This window comes from Aphelocoma coerulescens, chromosome 3 (assembly GCF_041296385.1).
Source record: "Aphelocoma coerulescens isolate FSJ_1873_10779 chromosome 3, UR_Acoe_1.0, whole genome shotgun sequence".
NCBI classification, from domain to species: Eukaryota; Metazoa; Chordata; class Aves; order Passeriformes; family Corvidae; genus Aphelocoma; species Aphelocoma coerulescens.
The window spans coordinates 53,945,970-53,972,482 of NC_091016.1; the positions used below are offsets into that span (position 1 = coordinate 53,945,970).

Here is a 26,513-nt window from a genome sequence, read left to right on the forward strand (position 1 = left end):
TCATGGCTGATTAATCACTCCTCCTGGTGCCTTGTTTTATTAAAATCTGTTTTCTTTGCCACTGACCAGCAAACTGCTGTCTAATTTCATGTGTGGGATAGTCTCTGCTGAGGGGATTAAAGTGAAGCCTGTATCCTCCAATCTGAAGGACTGTGTGAAGGAATCATCACATGCAAGTGTCTTGCATGTATAATTATCCTTCTGTGTTTAAGGAGTAGGAAAAATGTGTGTTTTCTCACAGAGCTAAAAAGCTTTCCTATGCTGCTAAGATAGAATGGAGCCATTTTGGGATAGGAATGCAACTGTAGTTGGTGGATTTTTGAATATTCAAATCACCTATCTCCAACTGTGGAACTCTGAATTCATTAACTACTTTGTATTAGTAAGCAGCAAGATAACACGGAGAGCTGGCAGCTTTGTCATTTTCTCAGCATGGGAGGAGGGCGAAAGTAATTTCATCCCTCGTGCCAGCGGAAAGAGGTAACACCTCCCATTTCTTTTAATAAGTGTTCTGTATGTTAATGAATAAGCCAAGTTATCAAGGTACTTCCTTAAAAAAAAGTATGAAGATTGGCAGTTAAATGCACTCTTGACAATTTAAGCTCTCTGATTCACACTACAGTAGCCTAGTTAATAACCTATTTGAAAGCTAACAGCAGCTGTGAATATGACAGGCTGAGAATGTTTTCAGGTTTGCCAGAAGAACCCCCACATGTAGGAAGGAAGAGTCAGAAATTAAACAGAGGTTTCTTGATATAACAAACCAGGGCTGTTTTAGTTTCCTAGTGCTACCTTTCCTGATAAGAAAGTTTTCTTAATCAAGCTTCTGAGCAAAAAGGCCAAGTTATAGCTTCTTATTTCTACACTTTGAGTTTTTTCATTAGTCTAAGCATTGTCTACAGGTACCAGGCATAACTTACTGAAGAAGCAAAATGCAGTAATTTTCTTAAGAATTTCTTTGGATAAGTCTTTATCAGATGGTGGTGTGTCATAAAGAGGGACAGAGTTGCTTCATCCAACAACGTTAGCTTGTACTTACTGCAAGGTCTGCCCTCCCAAACTTTGAGTTTACATGACCTAAGTGCTTACTGCAAAGAAAGTGACAGAAAGAAGAGGAAGGAGAGGAAGAGGATCTCAGTGTTTAATGCAGTGTGGGGTTTTGTGTATCATGTAGATGAACATAGATATTTGCTACCAGTGGAAAACTTTATGAAGAGATAGTTTAAAGTCTTATTCTACTTAAAATGCTGACTACTCAACAGCTATTTTATAGATGCCATACTGTGAATAGGAAGTAAAACAGTGGGAAAAAAAGCATGGAACTTTGGCAGAGAAACAGGTACTGTCATTTTCTCTTCAGTGCACCTTATTTAGCATCAGAAGTGATTGTTAGCAGGCCATTTCAAATAAGGCACAAAAAGAATAAGACTTGGCTTTGATCAACTGCACTTTGATCAACTGCAAGTACTGGAAAAGATCAAGAATGGCAGGCGCAGTATTTTTGCACTCTGCTTATCCTCAGGATCAAGCAAGGACAGGAATAAAATTATCTATTTCAAATCACAGAATTGTGACAAATAGTTCTGGCCTGGCACATGGGCTCTTCTTTAGTGTGTGCACCATGTTTGGGATGAGGATGTATGGCTTGAAAGTAAACATTTTTATTATCCTAGACAAGTTTCCTATTTTGGACGTAGATAGCAGCAAGCCTGTTTCCAGCCTTACCATGACCTTTGCAGCCCTAATGTGCTCAAAGTTTTCTTTCTAGAGTTATGGTCAGTAAAAAAATTATTTTGGGGGAAGAGAAGTTACTTTGTTTCTACTCAGTAACATTTTCTGATCAAAGTTGCATGCAGAGAAGGAGTTAAACCAAATAGGCATGAAAGCACAGCTCTTGAAGCATCCTGAAGACAAAAGTCTACACTGGAAGACAATCCTGGGGTGGAAGAGAAGACATATCATCAATTAGCCTGTTAAGTATTAAATTTAGAGAATGAAGGTGTCTAATAAAAGAAGCTAATCAAGTGCTGTAAAAGAAGTAAAGAATACAATTCAATTTGGAATCTAGCTCAATTCTACTTATTCTCCCCTTGCTTATCTTTATTAAAGTTTTAGACAAAGGTTTTGCTAATGTTCTCAGTTTCCACAACAGAATTCAGACTTGTCATATGGCAATGTACCCACTAAATTTTGATATCCAGTGTTAGACAGGGTCATGTTTTTGTTTGGTTTTTTTTTTTTCCCTCAGAAAATCTTTGAGTACCCAGGTACATGAGGAAAGAATATTTCTAAGTAGCACACTGCCTTTGTGGTATATATGTTTTAATATGGATCCTGAATCATCTGCTGGAGGAAGTGTTGTAAATCCAGATAGTCTTTGGGTAAAGAAAAAGAGAAAAATCAATATATACCTACCTAAGCATTTTAGTTTTCCAGACAATGTGACTTAATGGTCCGGAGAGAAGATAAGCCGAATGAAGAATAGTTATTGAATTCCAGGGATTTGGATTTTTTTTTGTGACAAGGCAGAAATTCCTGTGCTTTATAAAATAAATGATTGTACTGTTCTTTTGGATTGTGTTTAATGTAATGTATGATTGAAATGAAGCAGTTACTGTGAGATGCCACAGTGAGAGGGAACTTAAGAAGTGACTGGCAGTCCCTGCCTGCCATCCCCCCAATCCTTCCTAAACTTTAAAGCTTCCTAGACCAGTTGAAAGATCTACACCTCCTAACAGGTGAACAACTCAGCAAAACCTAAGCTGAGTAATTTATGGTAGGAAAAGGTAATTTAAAGTCCAAGGAGCATTAAAAAAAAGGGAGATAACAAAATGTGGTCTGGTAGAAGAGAATGTTGCTTGTTTATGGGTTTTTCTGTTTGTTTGTTCAGTTTCTGTTGTGTATGTGGATTTTTTGTTTGTTCTGTTTTGTTAGGTTTTTAATTTTTTTTTTTTTGTTGTTCTTTCCCTGGATTAATGACCAGTGCATATAAAGCAACAAAAACTTTGAATTTTAGTGTTTCCTGAATTTGGATGTGTACTGGGAAATCCATGGGAAAAGGGGTCCCTTCTAGTCTTGAAGACAGACAAAAGATGGAGGTGTCAGTGTGAAAGAGAATCTGTATTTAGATGTGTTGTGAAGCATCTGCTTGCTTGTTTTCTGAATCATACCTTACATCTTGGATACAAGCACTAGACTGAGGTATCCATTGTTTCCTTTCACTTCTGTTTATGTGAGCTTTACATTTATTTTGTCTACATTAGGACAATTGCTCTTGGGTATGAGTCATCTTATTTATTTTTAGCTTTACCTAATCTGCATTCCTAGGAATTTCCAGATGAGTGAATACATTATAATATCATGCTTATGCTTTTTTCTGCCCCCAAATGGGATAGTAAATGTCCAGGTCACAAGTCTTCCAGAACAGGTTCCAAAAGGAGACAAAATTTTATCTCCATAAGTTGCACAAACAAGTTTTAGAACTTGGGACAAAGTGGTCTGTAAGAAAGAAAGGTCTTCTTTTCACTTGAGTCACTCAAAAAACTCTCCCACAGATGAAACGGGAGCACAGCACACCTGGGAGGGCTCTGACAAAGCTCACAGCAGAAGGCCTATAAAATACAGCTGTAATTACGAAAGAAAGATTCTATTGTGCTGTGCACTGTACCACACTTTCAGAGTCAGATCTCTCTGGATAAATTCATAATCTTTCCTGTGTAGGTGTCAAACTTCATGGTTTGACAAGTGTACGTGCATCGTTCAAGTGGTTGTCCTGCGAGACTACTGTTGACAGTTCTATTTAAACATGAGTATACCAATACAGAATTAGTGTATACCATGTATAAATACTTGGCAAATATTGCACTTGACTCTTGAAGCTAACTGGTGTCCATTAAAATAAAGTAGATGGACAATTCCATAATTATATAGCAATTAATTATAAAACTGATAATGTATGTTGAGCTTTGAGTGGATTCTCTCTGATAACAGTTGTGGCTGCCTTGTTCACTTACATTTTGGGATGGCAATTTCTTCTCAGAGCAAGGCAATAAAGCATGCATCACCTCTTTCTAGCATTGTCACACAGGCAAATTCCTTGCAGTGCTGTTTTCAGAGCATACACAATTTTAAAAAAGCAAAAGATGTATCAAAGGCAAGGTAATAAATGAAATACTTGTACATAAATCTAACTTGGTTATTCCTTACTCCTTTTTTTTAAGACAGCATAGTTGCATTTTGATTTAAATCATTGCTTACTTTTATAATTTATCAACATCAGATCCTTTCTTACATTGTTTTTAAGCACTTAGGTGTTTTTTAGGAGACATTTCTACAGCTGTGGTTGATAACAAAAGACACAGTAAAGATTGCTAAAAAATAAATAGGGGCAAATCAGAATTTTGTGTACTTGCAGCACTGAACAAAAATATAAAGCTGCTCTTTATTGGAAATGCATATTAAAACTGAGAAAATTTGCTTTAAATGGAGCTATTTTAACAGATGAGAACTAAATACATTGCCTTTTATTACGGTAATTCCACAAGCAAGTTGACATCCAAATATTACTGGTTTTGAAAATTACTCCTGCTTTGCACTAAGCTATCTTAAATTATTAAACTTTTATGTGGCATCTGCTAACAAAAGGTCAGTATGTTCCTGCAGTAAAACCACTGATGGCATGACATTCTGCAGCATTTTTTTGTGCAAAGTCCAGACACAAGTCTACTTCAGATATACTGCTCTTAGTGCCAACTAAGTATTTAATACGTAGTGCCATACTAACTGTTCTAGTAGCTGAAATGTGTTGTACTAGATATTCTCAACCCTTTCTGAGACTGTAAGGTAGTCCAAAGACATTTTAGAGAGATTAATTTAAAATCTGTTTCCTTAATGAATCCTGAAACAGTTTTGTTAATATAAAACCTTAAGCTTTTGGAGTCATTCTCACTTTCCCTATTGAAGAAAGGAATGACATTTTGGTGTGCTGTTCTCTGTTCTTATGCAAGATGTTCTCATATGCTGCAGGTTGCAGGGTCAGGGTTTGACAGGTACCCCTAATTTTAACTTTTATACTTGAGGCATTCATTAAAATGGCAAACCATGAATAGCAGCAATGAAACTCTTTCAAGTGAACGATGTTCACTAATGGCAGAGCTTTACTCAAGAGGAAATGGAGATATGATTTGTGGGACACTGTGTTCTGCCTTTTTGTCTGGTTGTTACTGAATACAGTGTGGAATTAATTCAGCATCAGTCTTCCTTTGCTGCCTGTTACCTGATTTTAGATGGACATTTTTGACTTCTAGACTTTGAAGTGCTTTCCACAAAATAAAGACAGAAAGTGGGGTATTGGCATTTTAAAGAGAAGATGCCAGGAGAATATCTTCATTACTAGAAGCTATAGAATAGAACACATTTTCTTTCATACTAGATACATTACTAAAAATATGAAATGTTAACTTCAAAATAGACTTTGACATGCTGTATTTAAGGAAAGAGATTTACTGATTTCTTGCTTTTTCTTTCTACAGCTAGTTGATGTGGAAAAATGGGTATGTGATTCTGTCTTTTATTCACTTGATCCCAAATGTTTCATGTTGCCACTGAGTCTAACCTGTCTGTTTTGATACCCTGTGTGTTCATGACCCTTCAACTTGCATGGCTCAAAAAAAACCAAAAAAAGAGGTGAATACATGGTCATGTAAAATCTGGTCACTCCTGAATTATGCTACCAAATTTCATGTTACCAAAATGACTTTTACCTCTTAAAATTTGATCACAGAACTGTGTCATATAAATGTATGATTATTGCCTTTCCGTTTTGAGCCTTGCTGTCTGACGTTATAACTCCATTCTGTAACCCACCCTGTCTATTCCAGTATAGACACTGTAATCTTAAACTGCATGACAGTAAGATAATTAATACTGATAAATAATGTGTGATGCTCTGTGTAACTTCAAATATACAACATACATTTAATGATGGAGAACAGCCGCTACAGAATAAAAACATTTCTTAGATCTTAGCACATAAAGCACAATTCTCTGCTAAATGTGTTGTTAAGGCCTTTCCTAATGTGTCTGTGTATACCATACATATTTGTTTCGGCATCTGATATAACTCCCCTCTGTGGGACATATTTATGTATGTTTTTCTTCAATGTAATCTCTTACACCAGTGTTATGTATGAGTTAGTGGTCATAAAATGTGTGTAGAATTGTTTGTTCACCTTGAAAATATTAGAAGCCTCTCTGAAAGCTTGGACTATGATAGGTCTCCTTGGTTTCTTATTACTTAGTTTGGGCTGCACATGACCAGAGACAACCTCAGATGTCCTCTGAAATATGAACAATAACATAACTGGTTGCATTTTATTTCAGCCAGAAACTGCAGAATTTTAATCTGTGATTATTACATCCTTATAGTAAGTAGTGACTCAAGTTAGAGCTTGCCTGAGACTCCTGTATGTAAGTACATTGTTTAAATAGTGGCTTAGGCTTTTCAATGCCCTTTCTACTGTACTCAAAAATATCTGTGTCATGTGACATATATAGGTAGATGTTTATAATATTTATTAAACAATAACTGTAGTTAAGTCGTAATTTTTGCTAATTTTATCAGTATGACAGCATTATCCATATTCTGTGGATCTGGTATTTATGACAGCCATCAATTCTTATACAATTGATTTTGAGTGTTTTTAAGCCATATCTTTTCATTTTGTCACATTTTTAATTACAATTGAGAAAGCTTGGTTGTACATCTTTATATTCTTTTGTTTTATTCCTATGAAGAATTTTGCTATAAAGAGAAAAAAACAGCAATAAAAAGCATGTTCAGTACTATACAGGCACCACTCCTCATATTCCACAACGCATGAAATATGTGCCAGAATTTTATTGGTGACACTGACATGGTTTATTTTTGACCGAAACGTTTATAATATGTTAATGGAAAATGTAGTATTACTTGCATAAATAGAAATCAGATCTGCTGTTTTGGTGTTTTGGTGTTTTTTTTAAATTCAGAATTTAGTAACATCAAAATCTTGCTTAGGGAAGACTGCTTCGTCAAAATATGTTCTTAAACCATTTTGAAAAGAACTGGTTCCCATGAAAGCAAAGCTAAGTGTGTCATTCCAAGATACATTGGGTAAAGACTTTTCCTAATAGACTCATTCTTTAATCCAGACAACCTCACTGATGGGGATGGAGAGGGTACTGGCTTTACTTCATATACAACATTATTCTCTCTCGGATAAAGCCCCAGTCTGGCTTGAAAAGCAGATTTTAACTCCCTCTGTAATTCCAGAATGTTACCAGAGGTCTTATGGTGGACTGGAGGTGTAGTGAATTAATGCAGTAGAAAGCTGGCTGTTGTAAAGCTGCATGGTCACTGAGGCAGACACCTCACTGTAACACATGTATTTCTTGATAAGCTATTTTCCAATATAGAACACACAAGGTTAATGCAAGTTATATCTGTCTGTGGAAACCTTAAAACCCAAGCCCAGAGAGAAACTTCATGACAAATTAATGAGCAAATTAGTAGCTGAACCATGCTGCAAGCAGTTTCATGCTGTTCAAAGGATAAGCTAAAGTCATTCACCTCTGAGCTGTTCTAGCCTGTAAAGTGTGCTAAGAGAAGTTCTAGAAGAAATTACTCTGGTTCCTGTATACTTCTGTCAAATGACTATAATTCTTCTTGTGATACTGTCCCAAAATCTTTATTTTACTTAAGGGATGTGCTGGCTGTTGAAGCTGGGTACAAATTAAATGGGTTTAAGATATTTGTTGAACTCTTGGTTTCATCCTTTTGTCTCTGAGCAGGTGTGAGTGTGAAGGCTTATAGGTCTGCTTCAGCACAGAATCAAGCAGATTAAAGACATTTTACCAAATGTAAAGCCTAGTGGAAGTAAGGCTTACCTGTTACATCCTGGTTCCCATTTCATATCTGAAAATGGCTTTTCTGCTTTTTATTAAACTACCAGGTTGGGGAACCCCCAATGTTTGATCAGAGGGACTTAATAAATTTCAACAAAATTTAGAAGACTCTGAATATATTTTCTTTACAGAGAAAATGACAGTTATGAAATAAGATTAGATTGAATAACACATAGTGAAAGGAATTCCTTTAATCTCCCTGAATTTTTTCTCTTTTAATATATTTATGAAATAAGGGAAATAATCTTAAAGTGTCTGTTTCTGTGAATTAGCAACGTGCTCACCAATTTGTGATCTCAAAGGAGGTGTTGTATACTTGAATACAACAGGACTAATGTACTCACAAAAGCACCTGTCTGTCTTGACTTTCAGGACAGCTGCTTAGCTCTGCAACAGGTTTCAGTGTAAGGATAAGGCATTTTCTTGTGTGTCTCTGGTGATGTGATAATTTGGCCTTTTTTACACATTTGATTAAATCTAGTTGGTAAATTATTTTGAAAGTTTGGCATTAAGAGCCATCCAGAATTACTGTTTTCAGGAGAGATTTTTCTGAAGAGCTTTTTACCTGAGTGGAAATGAAGTGTATTGTTTCTTAAATTTAGAGTACAAGGTACAAGAATTTTCATGTTTACCCTGGCTGATGGCAAAGCTATGGTAATTATAACATTGTAGGATTGTTTTCAACTTTTAGACAGAGAAACCTCTTCTGCTGAGGGTAGTGGTAATTTTTTTTTCTCTTCCCCTCGAGTAGTTACTATGTTAGTTCAGCTTTATGGCTCTAGCAAAACTAGCTTTCAATTTCTTTGGGGAAAAGAAACTTGCAGAGTAATGAAACACACTTTAGACACTTTTCAAAAGAATTGCTTTCGTTACAGAGACTTCTGAGCTGAGAAGTAGTGAGTAAATTCTCTCTTTGATAGTGTGGACTGGATAAATATAACAAATGGATTTTGACTAGAGGAAACAAGCTAGGGTTCTTGTAGAGGTTGGACAGAGCCACAAAACAAAGCTTCGTAAAGGGAAATGATTCAAGTAATATGTCTTCAGTGCTACTAAAGTAATTAATTGCACATCAGTACTTTATAGTCACTATGATTTTTAGGCATTAAATGAATTATATAAGGACAATTTTTTCCTATAATTTCTTGTTCACAGTTCATTTGCTTAAATATAGATTGATTTTTCATATTACTGTGGGAAAATATGCTATTTATGCAGAAATATTTAATACCCCAATATAAAGAATTTGCATTCAGATTTTAGACGTAACATAGACTGCAGAGGTGGCTCAATGTAGGGAGTAATACAAGCAGTGGTAACTCAGTTATTCTAATACACATCATGAAGGGAAATGTGAGATAGTACTGTATTATGTTAAAGTGAACAGGCATATCAAAATGGAGTGACTATGGAAATGCTGCTTAAAATGCCATACCTTCAGTGATAGTGTCAACCACATCTATAATTCCATCCTTAGTGTACTGCATATTTTAGCAGATGTTAATTTTAGCCCAAGTCTAATTCACATCAGCAAAAGAAACGAATACAAACCTTTTCTAAGTATACTTTTTAATTTCAAAAGAAATATCTGTGCAGATTGAATAAAACTTATGTCAGTTAAGTAGTGGCATTTCCAAATGTGTTCTAGGGTTCCTTTGGTGTTTCTCCTTCGGTCCCTAGTATAGATCTGAGAATTTCAAGCTGTGTTCTATGTAGCAATAGTAATTTCTGTGAATTACTGCAAACTGTCTCAGTTTACTTGTTTTCAATACTTGTTGGTTAGGTTAATGTAAAGATCTAATATTTCTACGTAAGCAGATGGAATACTATAAGAATTGTACAAAAGATATAGTCAGGAGATGACCTCTAAATTAAAGGATTTTTAGCAATTTTCCTATTAAAAAATTCCAAATAAAATAATAATATTTTTCTCTTTGCATCTAGCCAGAAAGCACAAGAATTAAGGTGAAATTATGATAAATTATAATAGTAAGTGATAAGCTATGCAAAAGCTGTCCAAAGAGCCAAGGAATGTAATGGCCCCAAACAGATGTAAATATTTGCATTAAAAACACATCCTTAGTGTCCTCAGATAAAGCTTCAGTAAGTTTTAAATGTCACTATTTTGCTTTATTTTGAGAAAGAGGAAATAATTAGGATGATGAGTAGAATGATGGATGTTATGTTCCTCAAATATAATGATTCGAAATTCTGCAAAGGTTTTTTTATTACTTTTTCAAGTCCTGTTCCAAGCCCTATGTATAATCTGGCTGCTGAATGTTCAGTTTAGCTCCTCCACAAGGATGGTATTTGTTTGATACTGTGCACTCATATAAGTATTTGTCCCCAAAAGGTCAGATAGCATGTGCAACTGAAGACTTAATCAGTGGAATATAATTATTCTGCTGTTGGTTGCATTCAATTACCAGTCCTACCTCTCAGGACAACTTCTGAAAAAATTGGATGCTAGAAAAACAGCATTAAAAATTACAGCACACTGATTTCTTTAACAAGTGAAGGAGAAAGTGGTGTTTTTTAATGCATTTAGTCATCAAATTTGCATTGATTTCAGTTGTACAGGATTTAACAGAAACACTTATTTGTAGTCCAGAAGCACATCAGAAGTCCAAATATGTCAGTACCTTTCTTCTGGATGCTCAGTAGAGAGCCCCCAGTGGATTAGTGAATTTCAGTATCTAATGGAATATAGGTGTTCTGTACTTAATGTTCACGACTGGTACAGTTATCTTCCAATGTTGAAATACTTTAGGGGTTCACGCTGTAGACAGGGTAGGGTTGGAAAGTTATGTAAAGTCCTAATTATGTTCAAGGCAGGGAATCAAACACTTCTAGTGCTTAGTTGGTCTCATCCTATAGAAAATGTCAGCTTAATAGATCAGATGAATTGCATTATAGAAATGACTGTCTCTTCTTTGACCGTAAAGTAAGTCTACACAACTTGCCGACATTTACATGGCGTAGATAAATTTCATCCTTACTGACACTTAAAACTCAGCTTGTTTTTAATATGTTGTTTCATACTGGATATTGCATACATCTGTATTGTTTTTTAGGGTGTGTAGAATGTCCTATTTCAAACATAAACATGACCAAGCTCTCCAGTCATCAGGGCCGCTCCACTGATGGAGTAGGAGATTTATGTATAACTAATATAGTATGTCATCATGATTTAATCTCTTTTACTTTTAGCTAAGTTAGTGTTGAGGTGTGAAACGATTTCTTGTACTTGGTGTCTGTATTCATCTGTTTGTTTTGGTGTTAGTGTTTGACAAGGAGTACCTTTCAAGGGCAACGGATATGTTGTTTTAGCCTGGCAGTTAAAGACCACACAGCTGCTTACTCACTCCCCGCATCCCATGGGATGATGGAGAGGGTTGTGAAAAAAGGTAAAATTCATGATTTGAGATAAAGACAGATAACAGAACAGAAAATCAAGTTACAGCCTGTAGTCTGCCACCAAAGGGATTGAGAAAAATTCCTTAGTGGTATAATTTGTGGCTACTACTTGGCTGCCTTTGCTTCTGTTTCATATTGAAGTTCCGGCATGTTCATCATGGCAGCACTCAGTGGCAGTGTGACTTCATTCAGGCCAAGATAATCTACTGTTGGTCTCCACTAGAATTAGAGTTAATGTCCATTAGAATTTCACACTGGCCATATGGAACTGTTAAAGTGGGTTGTTCTGATCAATCCTTTGCTCTCCAGTTGGCTAATCACCTTATGGATAGGAATCGGGGAGTCTTGGTTGGTGTGACACTGCTGCCAATGCACCATTGTGGTAGTGATTGGCACCTGTTGTTCTTCAATCTCCAGCTGTTTAATTTCCTCTCTTCAAGGCAGCTGTACCAAATACCCACTGATACCCTTAAGGATCCTTGAGGCACCCTCTCCTAAGACAGTCTATGCCAAGGATGCACGGAGCCTCTGGGCCAGTCACAATGGAGTGCTTTTGCCCCTCATTCCTGGTCAGGCTCACTTCAACCACCAACACAGTCAGTTGTTGGGCTCCCCCTGTCACTCTAGGAATACAAATGGGAATTGAAGGTATTGCAACTTTACACTGGTGTCTACTAGACCCTTTTACTACTGTGGGTATGATGAGCCAGACTGCTGGATCCACACAGTCCAGTAAAGTCCAGTTGTCCCTCTTGTCCATCTGTCTGCAGGCAAGGCCCTTGTAGTCTTAGCAATAGTTTTGACTGCTCACTTGTAAATATGAATCAGAAGTCCCTTCAATCAAGAGTAAGATCAGTCCTTCTACTCTTGGGAGCTGCCCACAGGAAACTGGGCCAGCAATTTTCCTGGAAGAACCCAATTTGTGATTGTTTTTCCTTGCAACTCATATACTTGTGCCTCTGGGACTGAGGGAGATTTTCCAGCTTAGTTCCTCGTGTCGTCTCTGTGGTCATGCAGGTCAAACCACAGGGTGTGTGTACTCTTTTGAGCAGAGGAAAGCTTACTTCTAATAGTTGAGATACTGGTCCATACGGGTGGGGAGTAGGATCTCTGTGTTGCTGGACCCATTTTTCCACAGCTGAGATGATGAAGAAAGATTTTCTTTGTATTTCTGGAGTTGGCCAGCCAATTCATTCACCTCCAGCATGGCCAATTTCCTCAGGTACTGGATACTTTTCTCCCTGATAGTCCACTTGCCTACATGACATATAATATCTTCCTTGAAGGAATACCTTTCTTTCACACCTGACAGAAGTCGCCTGCAGAACTAAGGACTTGTACCCCTTTTCCAACCACTTTGTCAATGCTTCCTTACTAGGAAAGGCATCCCAGCTGTTTCGCTTCCTTACCCTCTAATTCCGGGCTACTGCTTCCATTTTCCCCACATAGGAGCAGCAAGGTGACAATGGGCTTACCTAGACACTAGATAGGAGCTGAAATCTTTTCACACATCTCACAGCTCACTCAGGGAAAGAGATCCAGTGGCTGGTACCTCATTTGTGAATTTTTGCTCACTCTTCTCCCTGGTCAGTGTCTGCCTCTCTTCCTCCTCCTGTTCTTGTGAGGGCCCTGCTTTGGAGTAATTTGCCTTGTCCACTTTTTCCTCCTGCTCCCTCTTAGAAGACACTCTTTCATGTCTTACTAAATGACTTCACTTTTGCTTCCAGTATTTCTTTTTGTGTACTGAGGAGACTGATACTGGCATGTGTTGGTTCTTTGGTTCAGCTGCAGTGCCTGTTGCCAGCACTGGGGTAGCTGCAGTGCCTGTCATTTTGCCATCAGATCCAGAGACCTTCTCTGCTCCTTGAGGTCACCGAATAATGTTGAACAGGGCTCGGTAGGCCTGAGTCAGGCCCAAGCATGTTGCAGTGATCTGTGTCTTTCTGGAACTGCCAGGATGACAGAACACTTTTTCCAAATATTTCACTAGTTCTTCAGGATTCAGCACTTGTTCAGAGGTGTAATTCCAAAATGTTGGAGGTGACCACTGTCCTAGGCACTTGCCTATACTATCCCACACACCCTGCCACTCATCACTATCCAGCCTCGGGGCAGATCTCTGGGTGATATTCTTCAATAGTTGTTTAACCATAAACAAGACCTGAAACACATTCAGGAGCCCTAGCAATAGGAACATGCTGGTTTGAACATCCTGAGGATATTCAGAATTCTCAAGTGCTATTGTAATTAGCCTGGAGGAGAGGAGGAAGATGGAGGAAGGTATCTCCCACACAGATTGGCTCTCTGGGGAGTAAAGATAAAAGGTGTAATTATTAATAATTTCTGATAGATGGCTCCTGGAATACAGAGGTGGTGGCAGTGCTGAGTACAAACACCAGATTAGTCTCATGACCCTTGATTTTATCCTATCCTAATGCAGTGTTACAAAATACGACAAAATAATGGCCTTTAATCCAGCCTCCAGAGGTGATAAACAGCAAGACAGGGAATGTATACCACAAGTAAGGTGTTACATAATGCAACTTTGAGAACATGTAAAGCAGCTGTAAGAAAGCTGTTGTGATAGGACAGAGGTGGTGGTTTTAATCTAAAAAGGGTCATTTTATATTAGATTTAAAGCAGTTTTTTATGATGAGAATTATGAGGCACTGGAACAGGTTGCCCAAAGAGGTGGTGAGTGCCCCATCCCTGGAAACATTCAAGGTGAGATTGGATGAGGCTCTAAGCCACCTAAGGATTGATGGGGTTTAAATCTGCAGGCAACTAAACATTACACTGCTAGCTTACTGCCTCCCCAACCCCCAGTAGGATGAGGGCAAGAATTGAGAGAAAAAAAAGTAAAATTTGTAGGTTGAGATAAGGACAGCTTAATAAGAAAGAAAACAAAACAATAACAATCATCATGAAAGAAGAATTAGAATATTCACAGCAAGTGATGTACAATGCAATTGCTCACCACTCACCAACTGATGCCCAGCCAGTTCCTGAGCATGGCTCCAGGCCAGCTTTCTCCCCAGTGTGTATACATAGCATGACTCTATATGGAGTGGAATATCCCTTTGGCCAGTTTGGGTTGGCTGTTCTGGCTATGTCTCCTCCCAGCTTCTTGTGCCCTCGAGCCTACTCCCTGGCAGGGTGATAAGAGAACCTGAAAAGTCCTTGACTTAGTGTAAACACTGCTTAGCAACAACTAGAATATGTGTGTTATTGACACTGTTCTCTTCCTAAATTCAAAACACAGCTCTGCACAAGCCACTAGGAAGAAAACTGACTCTGTCCCAAACAAAACCAGGACAGGAAGTCAGAATGACTTAAAGAAATTTGAAATTATATGTGTGTTCTATCTGTTTAATTTTCATATATGAATTCTGAATTGCTAATGTTAGTCCAGAAACTCATGTGCACTATTGTCCTGAGACACAGAGAACAAGTGTTACGGAGCAGGAAGTTCTTCCCTCTGCAGACAATGAGTTGAAGAAATTTCTTGTGTAACAGCCTGCTGCATACGTGAAGTACATAATGTCTGTTGGTTTTTTTTTTCTCTTTCGCTCCTTTTTTCTTCCCAACATGAGAGTTAATGTTTTTCAAAGTAAGCATTCTCCTTTAGCTAAGAAGAGATTTGGTCTAAAAACCTTGGAGTGTGTTCTTGCAGAGCACTACGACAGGAGTGTCCAGAACCATTTGCTTGCAGCTGTGGCCCTCACAGGTCATGATATGTAACTTCTTAGGCCTGGCCTGAACTTTCCCAGGCACATTTGCTTCACATTTGTGGGCATAACATATGTTTAAGTGTTTGCCATGAAAACATTTTTGCAACAATTACATTTCAGTGTATTTCTTTCCCTGGTGGTTTTAAAGCAGTAGATATATAGATAGATATGTGTTCAGACTTCCCTCACACACTGTTGTCTTCCAGGTTTTCTTGAGGGGGTCTGTTCATGGCACTGTCTAGCTCTAAGAATGACATGTAAATTATCTTAAAATTATTAAGGAACCAAAGTAGCTCTAAAGAACATGATATGACAGATCCAAATAGATTACATTTGTTTCTCTCTTATTTGCTGTAGTTCATTTAATACATCAACTGAAGAGAATGAATTGTTAAATCTGGTCTTCCAAAGAATCCAGCACAAGAAGCTGCTGTATCATTTTAGTAATCAATGGAAGATATAAACTATTCACTTTAATTTGAAGGTAGTTAAAAGATTACAGTCAAGCAGATAAATAAATTGTCAAGAAGAGAACCAGAAGGTTTCACAGGACTGTTGTTTAATGTACTTGTAACATGGAAAAAGCAATGGGGTTGTGTAATTCTCAGAATAAAACTTTGTAGATTAATGAAAACTGGGAGAGACTGAAGTTTTTTGACAGATTTAATGTCCTTGATAAACTAATGTCCTTCCAAACAGCATGTTGGCAAGTGAAAGTCTGTATTGACAAATATAGGAAAGGATTAATGTGAATTAATCATGTACATAAATTGTTTTATGTATTAATGAATTTATACACATCCCACTGCAGAAAGCTCAACAAAGATTTCTGGTTAGTTTCTGGTGCCACACAGTAAAAGCAGCAAAATTTCAGAGTGACAGCTACAAAGCTATTCTGATAACAACCAAATAGACCTGAAAGAAGGGAAGGAGAGAAAGTCTTTGAGCATTTTAAGATGATTAGGTTTTATTTTTTTTTCCTTTCAGCTAGAACATCTTGTACATCTTTGAGGACAGATACTTCTCTTTAAAAAAGCACGTATGAAATGAAAGCAGCCAGCCTTTCTTGGAAGCTCTCCAGTTATAATATCTTTTCTTGTGGGATAGAGACCAACTTCAGTCCTCAGTTTCACCTTTTGTGATATCAAAACATGAACTGATGAGGTTAAATGAGGAAAGGTGGCCACAGATCTCTGACAAAGAAAAGCAAATCACTGCATGTAACAGTGATTTATTCTTGGGCAACCTTCATGAAAATTAACCTAAGAATTACCATAATCTTCTTGCATCAGCCATGTGGCACTTGATTTTTTTAAAACAGTGCATGAAGTCTTAATAATATTTAAATTTTCTTAATTTATTTTGCATTTGCATACAATATGTAACTACAGTAGTGGTGTTGCTCTTCAGCACTGCACTTTGAATGCAGGATTTAACAACTCACATTGTACTTAGTTAGAAACTCATCAGAACAAGTTGTTTAAGAGGATCAGGCTTGGCTCCTGTTTTACCTGTACTGTGTTTTATCTTTAAGCAATAGGTAATTCATGTGCTATATTATTTAAAGTGAAGAAAAATCTGAGAAAACTATTGCAACAAAAAAAAAGGATAAAGCCTTGTTCTGAGTAGCTGTTTTGCTTTCCAGCAAAAGCTATAATTATGTTAATTGCAATGATAAATGTTCCTTTTAAATGTGGTATCTAGAGAGTGTATCCCACTCACTTTTTCAGGGGAAACAAATCCCATTTTTATGCACCTGAAAGCAAATATTCATTTCACGATTTCTCTTTTTTTTCCCCTTCTCATGGATCTACAGAAATTTATGATGAAGGTAAGCAAGTTAAACATTTGGTATTATACTTCCTGTGGATTCCTACAATTTAATTTAATTAATGCTAATTACTAATTTTAAACATCAGCATGAAACTCACCTTCTTGAACATAAAGCATACCGAATTTTTAAATAAAATTAATTTAGAAACCACAGTGACTCTAGTTTGGTTTGGGGTTATGGTTTATTTAGATCATGAAGGACCAAAGCCAGGTCATGGAGAAAGGATTTTTGTCTGGCTTCTCTAATTTTCACTTCATACTAATCCTTTCAGTGAGAGTGTAGCATTGTGTGGTAAATACAAAATCTTGAGACAATGAATAAATAACAGAAGTTACAGTAAAACAGTTGGGCATTTTGGAAAGCAGGGACAGCATACTGTTTCTTCTGTCACTAGAATGCTGCTCTGATGGTTTGGTATCTCACCTGTGGGGTGGGTGGGGAGCCCTTGGGGTGGGGCTGCCACTGCCTCAGGTCAGCTGGCATTTGCTGGAGCTCTGTTTCTTGGGGCTGCTTTCTTTTTCTTTTTACTTTTTTTTTTTTTACTTTTTTTTTTTTTTTTTTGGCTTATTAAGACTATGACAAAGCACTTGGTGAACCTCCAAGCATTTTGAATAACTGACAGTAAACAATTAGCTGCAGTTTTCTCCAAAATGTGTTGCTTATCCATTTTCTACTTTAATTATCAGTCTATTCCCAATTCAACTTCTAAACTGATTTCTTTACTGATTTTCATTCCCTAAGAGTTTACCTTTCTGTGGTATGGTCTAGCTTCACTGTCAGTCTCCAAAAGTGAGCAATTCTCAGCTAGATAAGCAGTTCTATTTTAAGGGCTGTATTTAATGATGTCAGAGGAGTTTTCTTAGCATGATTCCTCTGCTGATCCATCTTTTCTTCCCACTCGGCTGTCTGTCTTATTCTTTATCTGTGAGGTTCTTTCTCAAGTGACAAGGATGATTCACATGCCTTGTATCATACAACAACTGAAAAAGCTTAGTCACGATCCTTAACCTGTGAAAAATGCCTCCCTCCTCCACTTATTTAGCTCTAAAATAACCAGGAAGATTTTTATTATTTCTTCTGTGTTCTATGCAGATAAGGAGTAGGAGTATGGAGGAAGAGAAATCCTCACTAGGCTAAAGGAGAAATCGATAAATTTTATCTTCCTGGGCAATTTTTTTTCCAAAACACTGGAAATGCTTGAAAGTAGGCATTTGTAATGGAAGTATTGCCTCAGCCATAAATAGAAATGTTTTACATATAAAGCTGGAAACAGACAATCAATATTATTTAATTTTGATTAATTTTTACTGCTGTGTCTGCTTTTAATTGTTGTGAAGTTCCCCATTGCTAGGAAAGTAACATAAATGTAGTGTCAGAAATTTTAATCATGAAGTATATTTGAAGTGTTTCTAATTCTGCCTTCCAACAGGTCAATATCAGCAAAATTGGGATCATTTAGCATGGTGCTGGCACAGATATTTGTCACCATTACTAATTATTCCAATCTTTTTAATGTAGATAGTAAAATATTTCTGTGTTCTCAATTGAATAAGACTTGCTTATGGGTTTTTTTTTGGCCAAGTGATTTATTCAAATTCAGATTTTTATGTGATATTTATATAGAGCATAATTACACATTGTGATGCAGCTTTTAATTCAAGCCATCTTTAGGAAACCTATAGTTTAGCTAATATCTTTTTTCTGTGGTTTTTTTTTTTTTTTTTTTTTTTTTTTTTTGTTGTTGTTTGTTTGTTTTTTTTTTTTTTTTTTTTTGCCTGGCATAAAGTAGGAGGTAACTGCTGATCAAGTTAATAAAATGAGTTTGTTCTGTTACTTTTTTTTTTCTTAACTTTTTTTTGTCACAGTGGCCGGCCATCATTATCTGGGAGCAGGTACCAACAGTCATCAATCATATTCCATGCCTAAATTTTTTCAGCATTTACTGTTTTGTAGTGAATTTCATGGAAAGTCAATAGTGATTTAAAAGTAAAATATAAATACATGAATATGTATAGTATATAATGTCTTGAGAGATTCAACTTCCTGTTTGTTGTTCTAATGTAACGGCATGTAGGCTACAGAGAGAGAGGGTTTAGACTGTGAAATTCACCCTTTGGTATTGCTCTTATGTGATAGGAGCAGAGTGAAGGAATATTAGCTCAATGTCTCACGTCAGTGAATTTGTTTTCTTTGTATCTTTACATTTTAAGCAACCAAAGGCTGTGGGTTTGGTGAGAACCAGCGGAAGTGGCAACCCAAGGGCACAGTAATTGCAGAAGAGTTAGCCTTTTTATTTTCTTTGGTAGAAGAATTCAAGGGTTCTGGGCCTGGATGCTGTAACTGTGGAAAGGAAATTCTGTCTGTTTTGTATCAAGATTTTAAAAGAAAGGTAATACCTGTATGAGCAAGAAGAAGATGTAAAACTTCTTGACTTACTCTCTGTAGCTTTGTAGTCTTTACTGCTTGCAGCATTTTCAAGTTCTCTGATGTTGCTGAAGATTTAATTTCCCAGTGTTAGTATTCCAAGCATAAGTTGTTTGGTTTTGCCTGACTAATCTTGTCTCACAAGCCTTCTAGCTCTGTTCCAGGGTTACTTCACAAGTTCTGCAGTGATTCAGCCTGTTTCCACACACTCTGTTTTCACCACTGCTTGGGAGAGTTTTCTGGACTCTGGTTGGCATTCATCTCACAAAACTGAAATGCCAGACTTAGAGCCATGGATATCCTAAGCTCTCTGTGTAACCACAAAGCAGAGTGCTCAGATTTTAGGTGGGCTGAATTACTGACCAAAAGCTCCCTTTTTCTGTCCACTGGCTATGTAGTTGCCCTAAGCTAGATTAATCTGGGTGTTTTGTAATCAAGTGTATTAGGTCTGGCTGAGATGATGTTTGTTTTCCCCACAGCAGCCCTCACAGTGCTGTGCTTTGCATTCGTGTCGATAACACACCAGTGTTTTGGCTACTGCTGAGCAGCACTGGCACAGCATCAGCACTGTCTCTCCAATTTTCCACCTCTCATCAGTAGGCTGATGTGGGAAAGATCTTGGGAGGGGACACACCTAGGACACTAGACCCAAATTTACCAAAGGAATATTCCATACCATATGATGTCAGCTCAGATATAAAAACTAAGAAAAGGAGAAAGTGGAGGCATTTGTTATTTACATTTGCCTTCTGGAGCAGCCATGATGTGTGCTGAAGCCCTGCTTCCCGGGAAGTGGCCAGACATTTCCTGATGATGGGGAGCAGCAAATAAAATCGTTTGGTTTTTTCCTTTACTTGTGTGCATGTATGACCTTTCACTTCTGCTTTAGTATACTGCCTTGTTTTCCATCTTACTTTCTCTCCCCTGTCCAGATGAGGGAGTGATAGAGTGGCCTGGGGACGCCTGGCATCTAACCAAGGTCAACTCACCATATCAAGATGTTTTTTTAGCTTTCCATTTTCAGCTTTTCATGTAATTGATCACAGTGGTATTAAGATAACAAGCCTTCCTGTATTTTCCAGCTGGTTGTTGCCTGGTATCAGAAAGAAGCTCTCGTTAGTCCTCTGAAGTTGTGTTCAGTGTGAAAAAGTTTAGACAATATATGGGGAGCAAGAGGTCTCATTGAACACTTACCTGTGGTGGCCTCCTATTCTAGGCAGCTTGTAGAACTGCATCATTGCTGATTTTAGATAAATACAGACCTCCATCAACATTCATCTAGAACACGTTAAGAAATTGCACATTAATAATGAAACCAATAGGTGAGTAGTTTTGATTGCTATGGAAATATTTTGAGAATCATCTCATCTACAGAAATGCTTGTAGTATCATGCAAATATTTATGTATAGAATCATAGTGAGATGGCTTTAGATGGTGGGATATCCTCCCCTGCTAATTCCTTCTAGGTCCTTTTAGTCTTCTCTTGATTTCTTTCACTTTATGGCTAATTCTGCCATCATGGGGTTTTCCTTCTCCTGAGTGAGAATTCAAAAGTTTTCAAAATCTGCTTCCACTTCCTTTCAATAATTTTCATTTTGTCTTGTGGACTGCTTAAATAGAAATCTTTAATTTGCTTAAATGAAGAAAGTCACAAGGAATTTTATATAAACAAAGCACATTTCTTGTGCATTCCCTGGGGTTTTTTTTTTGTTTTTTATAACTAGGTCAGATTAAATACTTGTATTAGCCTGCTGGTTTAAAAGATTTTATCAGCATCTTGATAAAGGCGTTGATGCCCACAGCCTTACATCTCTGATTTTGACACAGGTTGTTTCAGACTGGGAACAGTACAGTCCAGGACCTGAATATACTTTTACTTGGAATACATGGTAGTTGATTTTTTTTTCAAGCCAATACATGTGGTCAAACCCAGATTTCCTATTTGATTTCTCTTCTTAATGGATCAAACCCAGAATTTCAGAATGTAATGAATTCTCTTGAATGAAAAAACTGACAGCTGCAATGTGGGTTCCAGGGAATTATTCAGCATTTCTATCACTGGTGGGTGCAATATCCTGCTTGACTTATTTCTCTGGTGGTGGTGGGTTTACATTTAAAAGGGTTCAAAACAGGTTGGCTATTCTGTGTTTAATTCTATACTTCTGCTTATGCATTTAGTCTAAGTGTCTGGATTTAGAAAGAATTATTTTGTTTTAAACATTGTAGTTTTCTAACAGTATAAGCTGCTGAACTTCATGAAACTTGGAACATCATCATGATGGAGAACATACTGCCTTTTGTATTCCTATTTGCAAGTGTTTTTATGGAAGTATAGGTGTCGTATGTTTAACATGCTGTTGTCTCCAGCATCTGGTTTAAGTTCAAGATGGCCATCGTTAGCATGGTCCATTTTAATGAAGTGTGAGTAGTCAGTGCTTTAAGGACATGTTTTACTCCAATGTAGACATGCAACAGCCACTAATAGTCATATTTAAAACTTTTACTGGTATCTTGCATTAGTTACCTTGAAAAACACTTGTGAAGAAAAATGGGGAGCATGTTGCTTCTTTTATTGTACAGCCACTTTACCATCTGCAGTGCCATGAAAGCAGTTGTGTAGTATTTTTTTAGAAACCCATTAAAAGCAATATTGATTGGTCACAAGTTCCATCTAGACTATCAGGGCTGGATCTGAGGCACAGAGGAGATACAAGGCTGAGCAGCTGATTGCGATCAGGTAATGCTATACCGTTACTGTAAGTTACATGGACTGCATTTTTGAAGGATTTGCTGATGTAGTTTATTGTTTCATTTGATTTTTAAAAAACAAAAAAATTTTTAATTCTATCAAAGCTATTTTTCCTTACATTTTAGTCTTTGTAATGTCATTTTCCCTATAGCACGTGTCAATAATTCAATTCTATTAATATGGACCCTTCATGGAATGAAGCAGGAAAAGCCATTACATTGTTCTTAAAAACTCACTGTGTTCTCTTGTATGAGTCTTTCTAGAGTGTGAATCAGTTCCCGTATAAACATTCAGTATTTTTAAATTGCTTTTGTGGGTGACTAGACTTGTTTGAATATCCATGTGCTAAATGCAGTTGTTGTCAGGCTTTTGCCAGCATTAGATTTCTGAATAATGAAATTACAGAAGCTTTTTCTGTAGATATGTAAAGCGCTGAAATAACTGTCTTGTTTAAATACTTCTAAATGTTTTCACATGGTTGTTTTTTTCTGGTTCCTCCCTGAAGCTCAGAGCTTTTTCTCTTTTCTCACACATTTGAAGATTGTGTAGACCTGTGAAGAAAAGTCAGCAAAAAAAAAAATCAGCATTTGCTTGCAGTAGAGTTCTCATTGGTCTAAGAGATGTTTTTCTCTAGTAGAAGCAAGGCTGTTATTGTGAAAAGAGTGGAAGGGTAATGGCTGACACAAAATCATGGAAGCCACAAGGTTCTTCACCAACCTCTGAAAGGTCTCGTTGTGAGAAGCACAGATGGTTTTAAAACATGTAGTAAACGTGATCATGATTAATTTCCTTCAGCTTCTCATGTGTGTTTATGAGTGCAGCAGTGCAGCCATAGGCACAGCAGTGCAGGTTCCATTGTGTGAGTCCTTTGGTGTGTGAGGTGATTACATGTCTGTGCCTGTGACAGTCATGTAATGCAGAGCTGTACTGCTACAAAGGGATTGTTGAGTCAGGTAGAACGTATCTTACTGCAGGGTTGGTATTCACGGTAAAATGGTGAATTTTTTTGTTCTATCTTTGCAGATTTTACTAGATAGTTTGTAGGCTGTAGTTTTTGAGTGTTTTTTTGACATTTTAATCCTCTTTCTATTAAGAAAACATGGAAAATATATTTCCCAATTTTAGCGTATTTTTCTTTATCTTCTTTATTTTGGTTTACATCAAATTAAACAGCTCAGATCTTAATAATCTATTCTCATTGCCTGGTCTTCCAATGTATTAAACTTGAAAGCTGTTCATACTTTTTTGAATGCTAGTTTATTCAGCTCTAGTTCTTGTTGTTATATTCTAAATTGCCTTTTCTTTAGAAATGAGTTTTGGGTAATGAGATTACTGCAAATTAATCTTGTATTCCAACTGCAGAAATATTGGATTAGAGATGGGCATTTTACGTGAAGTTTTCACAAGCAGTGTAAATTTGTCTGTCCTGTATGCTTTCAGTCTGAAATGATTATCTTTAGTGTTTGCCAGTTCTGAAGGCTTTTAAAGTCTTTTTCTAAATGGCACATTCTTGGGGAATAAAATGAGAAGAATTTTGTGTTAATATAATTGATACTCCTGAATGGCATAAGGTTGTAGATCTTCAATGTGTAAGTTCTTCTTTGAAAACAAATGTATTTTTGTTCAGCCTGGTTTTATTCAAGGAATGTATTGTTCAACTTGGAAATTACTCTGAAAATTGGAAATTAGAAACATAAAGAAAATAAGACTAATGATAAATAATATAATTGTTAGCAACTGCCTTGCATTATAATGCATTCATATATTTGTGCAAAAATCTGTGGGCATTATGGATTGAATTAGTCAGCATTGTGGCTTTCAACCAGTCTTATTTGCAGAGTCTTCTGAAATGTTATTATTGCAATATTACACGAAATTGGTAAAACTTCTGTGGCTAATCTCACCTTGGATGTGTCATCTTTGCCACAGAAGTCCAATTGTTAACTTTTAAATTTATTTTCATTTTTTTTAACATGGAAAATTTACAGTTTTCTGCTGGAAAACTTTATTTTGTTTTTAGAAATCAAAGATTATTTCAGTAGACAATCATGGTGCAACAGCTACTAGCTATGCAGTTTCTGGCATAAAGATAAATGCTGAGTATGTAGTTATGAAATGAGCCATTAAAATAGGAAATGAACTTACAGGTATGTACATGTCCTGGAAGACAAGCTCCAACATGGAAGGCAGTTCCATAGAGCTAGCTTTGTTTTCTAGCCTTTTCTGTATTTTTCTGTTTCCTCTTTTCACTTTGCCCCAAAAAGAATGGTTTGATTATAATTGCCTCTCAGAAATCTTTGAGTGGAAAATGCTTAAAATGTTTCTTACATTTAAGAAACAAACCACAAACTTGCTTGCATTCTTGTAATGGACAAAGTAATACTAACTAGAAAGAATGGCTTTAATCCTCTTGGAAAAAATTTATCTAAAAACCTGCTCTTCCATTTTTCATAAAAGTGATTGAAATTTTTTAGAGCCAACCATTCACCTGTTCAGCTAGAAGTGAGACTTTAACCAAACAGGTGCTAGACAGATAAATCAATAGGGCCAAAGTAAGGGCAAGCCAATATTGCTGTGATTTTGTTGGTCATGCTATTCTCAGCTCTTGTGTAGCAGATCTTTATGTTAGATATCGAATTCATGGATAGTAAAATAGCATACTTTTGATAAAAATACTGGTGAAATTTTGAAATTTTGTTCGTATTACTGATTTTGTTAGTTGGGTGTCTATGTCTGCTGTTGATAAAAATTGTAGGTAAATCTGAAATGCTGGTAGGGCAGTATGCTCACAGCAGTTTTTTTCCCCTCTTCCTCAATGTGATGAGTAGCAGACATTCAGTGTTCATCTTTGGCACAGTGGGCCTGACATTATCAAATGCCTTGTTCTTTCCTTGTGCCTTTGGAAAAAGTAGTGGTGCTGATGGTAGTTCAGAGCTAAGTCTTCATATCTTACTGTCAAGACTGTGCCTGTAACAAATGCCATGACTTTGATTATTTCTTAATAAAAATTCATGTCATTCAGTCTTCCAGAGAGATTTTTCAATGTGCCTCCCTCCATTTTGACTGCTATGCAGTTTGTTGAAAGTCAAAATATACCTTGTGTCCATCAAGCTGCTCTTTTCTCAATAAACATAAAAGCCAAAAAATCTTGGTAGTTTCTCAAAAGCGCTAAAATTATTACTTTTGAAGCGCTTGCTGTTTCACCACCTATCCCTCTTTTTTTTTCCTCGACCAAGTAATTCAAAGTTCAATAAATACTAATACATAAAAGGTAAAGAAGGACAACAAAAAAACATGGAAGGGAAATAATTGCGTGTTGCCACCATAGCAATTCAGTTAAATTGATCTTCAGCATTGAAATGTAGCTGCTGGAGATGTAGGATAGTATGATTTTTTTCTCATTTATTTTGTAATGAATCTGATGTTCCAGTCAGACAGAAGGTCAATCTACTATGGTAAAAGAAAGGGTATAAATACCATGTACAAGAAATTAAATTAGGATTCGTATATGAAAGAATAATGCTGCTTATGGAGTTGTCACATTTATAGACTAATAAAATATTTACTTATCACTGCTTCTTGAAGAGTGTGCTGTGCATAATGTTACATGAGTTGATCTGTCAGAGAAGTAAGAATTTATGCTCTTCACAATGTTTTGTCAGACAGTCTCTGCTCCTGTCCAGTGCTAGTCATCTGCATTTCAGCATAAGGAATACATACATCTTCAGCAGAAGTTGAAGGGTTATTCATGCTCTAACAAGATTTGTTTGTTCTTTCATGAGTGGCTAAACTGATTACTGATAAATAGAAACTGTAGTGAAAACATTGGGGAAAAATGGTTGCAGTTTCTTGGGATAAAAGTGAATCTTACCACTTTGATTTTCTTTTACTCAAGATTTATGCTGTGTTTCTCAAGAGGAACAATTACTTGGACATGATTTCTGAATTTTCAGAACCCCAAATGCTGTTGAGGTAGCTTGGATGTCTGAACATTTACCTGTCCTAGCAGATAAAGATTTCTGTCTGATAGTATTACAGCAGTGTGGGACAAGCAGTTTGCAGTTTAATGATCTTCAATGTGGCTGGTGGATACTCTCTGGTAAAATAAGGAGAATATTCCACAATCTCTCTCTGCATACCATCTGTGTAGAAAAGTATATAATTTGTAGGGAAAATGGGTGAATATGAAGACATTTAACAATAGGTAAGTATGTAGAGGGTAGCATAACATACATCAAAGCTGTTCTTCATAAAGGCTACCTGCTTTCAGCACAAGGAAGAAGGATTTGAGATTTTAGAACATATTTTTTACCAAATTTTTACAATTTTTTTTTACTAAGATGGCTCAAAGTACAGTTTTCTCTCATCTTTCTTTCTTTCTTTCTTTCTCAAAAGGCTCCATTTTACTAGAAC

At 36.7% G+C, this 26,513-nt stretch overlaps 1 protein-coding gene across 5 annotated transcripts in view; it reads left to right on the plus strand.

Annotated features, from left to right (window-relative positions):
• Positions 1–26,513, plus strand: part of RYR2 (ryanodine receptor 2) — a 392,986-nt gene that overhangs the window by 130,323 nt on the left and 236,150 nt on the right. For 2 of the 5 annotated variants that reach the window (XM_069010345.1, XM_069010346.1), the window contains exons 4-5: positions 5,532–5,552; positions 16,909–16,923. The exons of 2 other annotated variants lie outside the window; for them this stretch is intronic. In XM_069010345.1, coding sequence (XP_068866446.1) covers positions 5,532–5,552; positions 16,909–16,923 — 36 coding nt within the window. The remainder of the gene's footprint in view (positions 1–5,531; positions 5,553–16,908; positions 16,924–26,513) is intronic. One more of the 5 variants, XM_069010347.1, reaches the window with a different exon arrangement.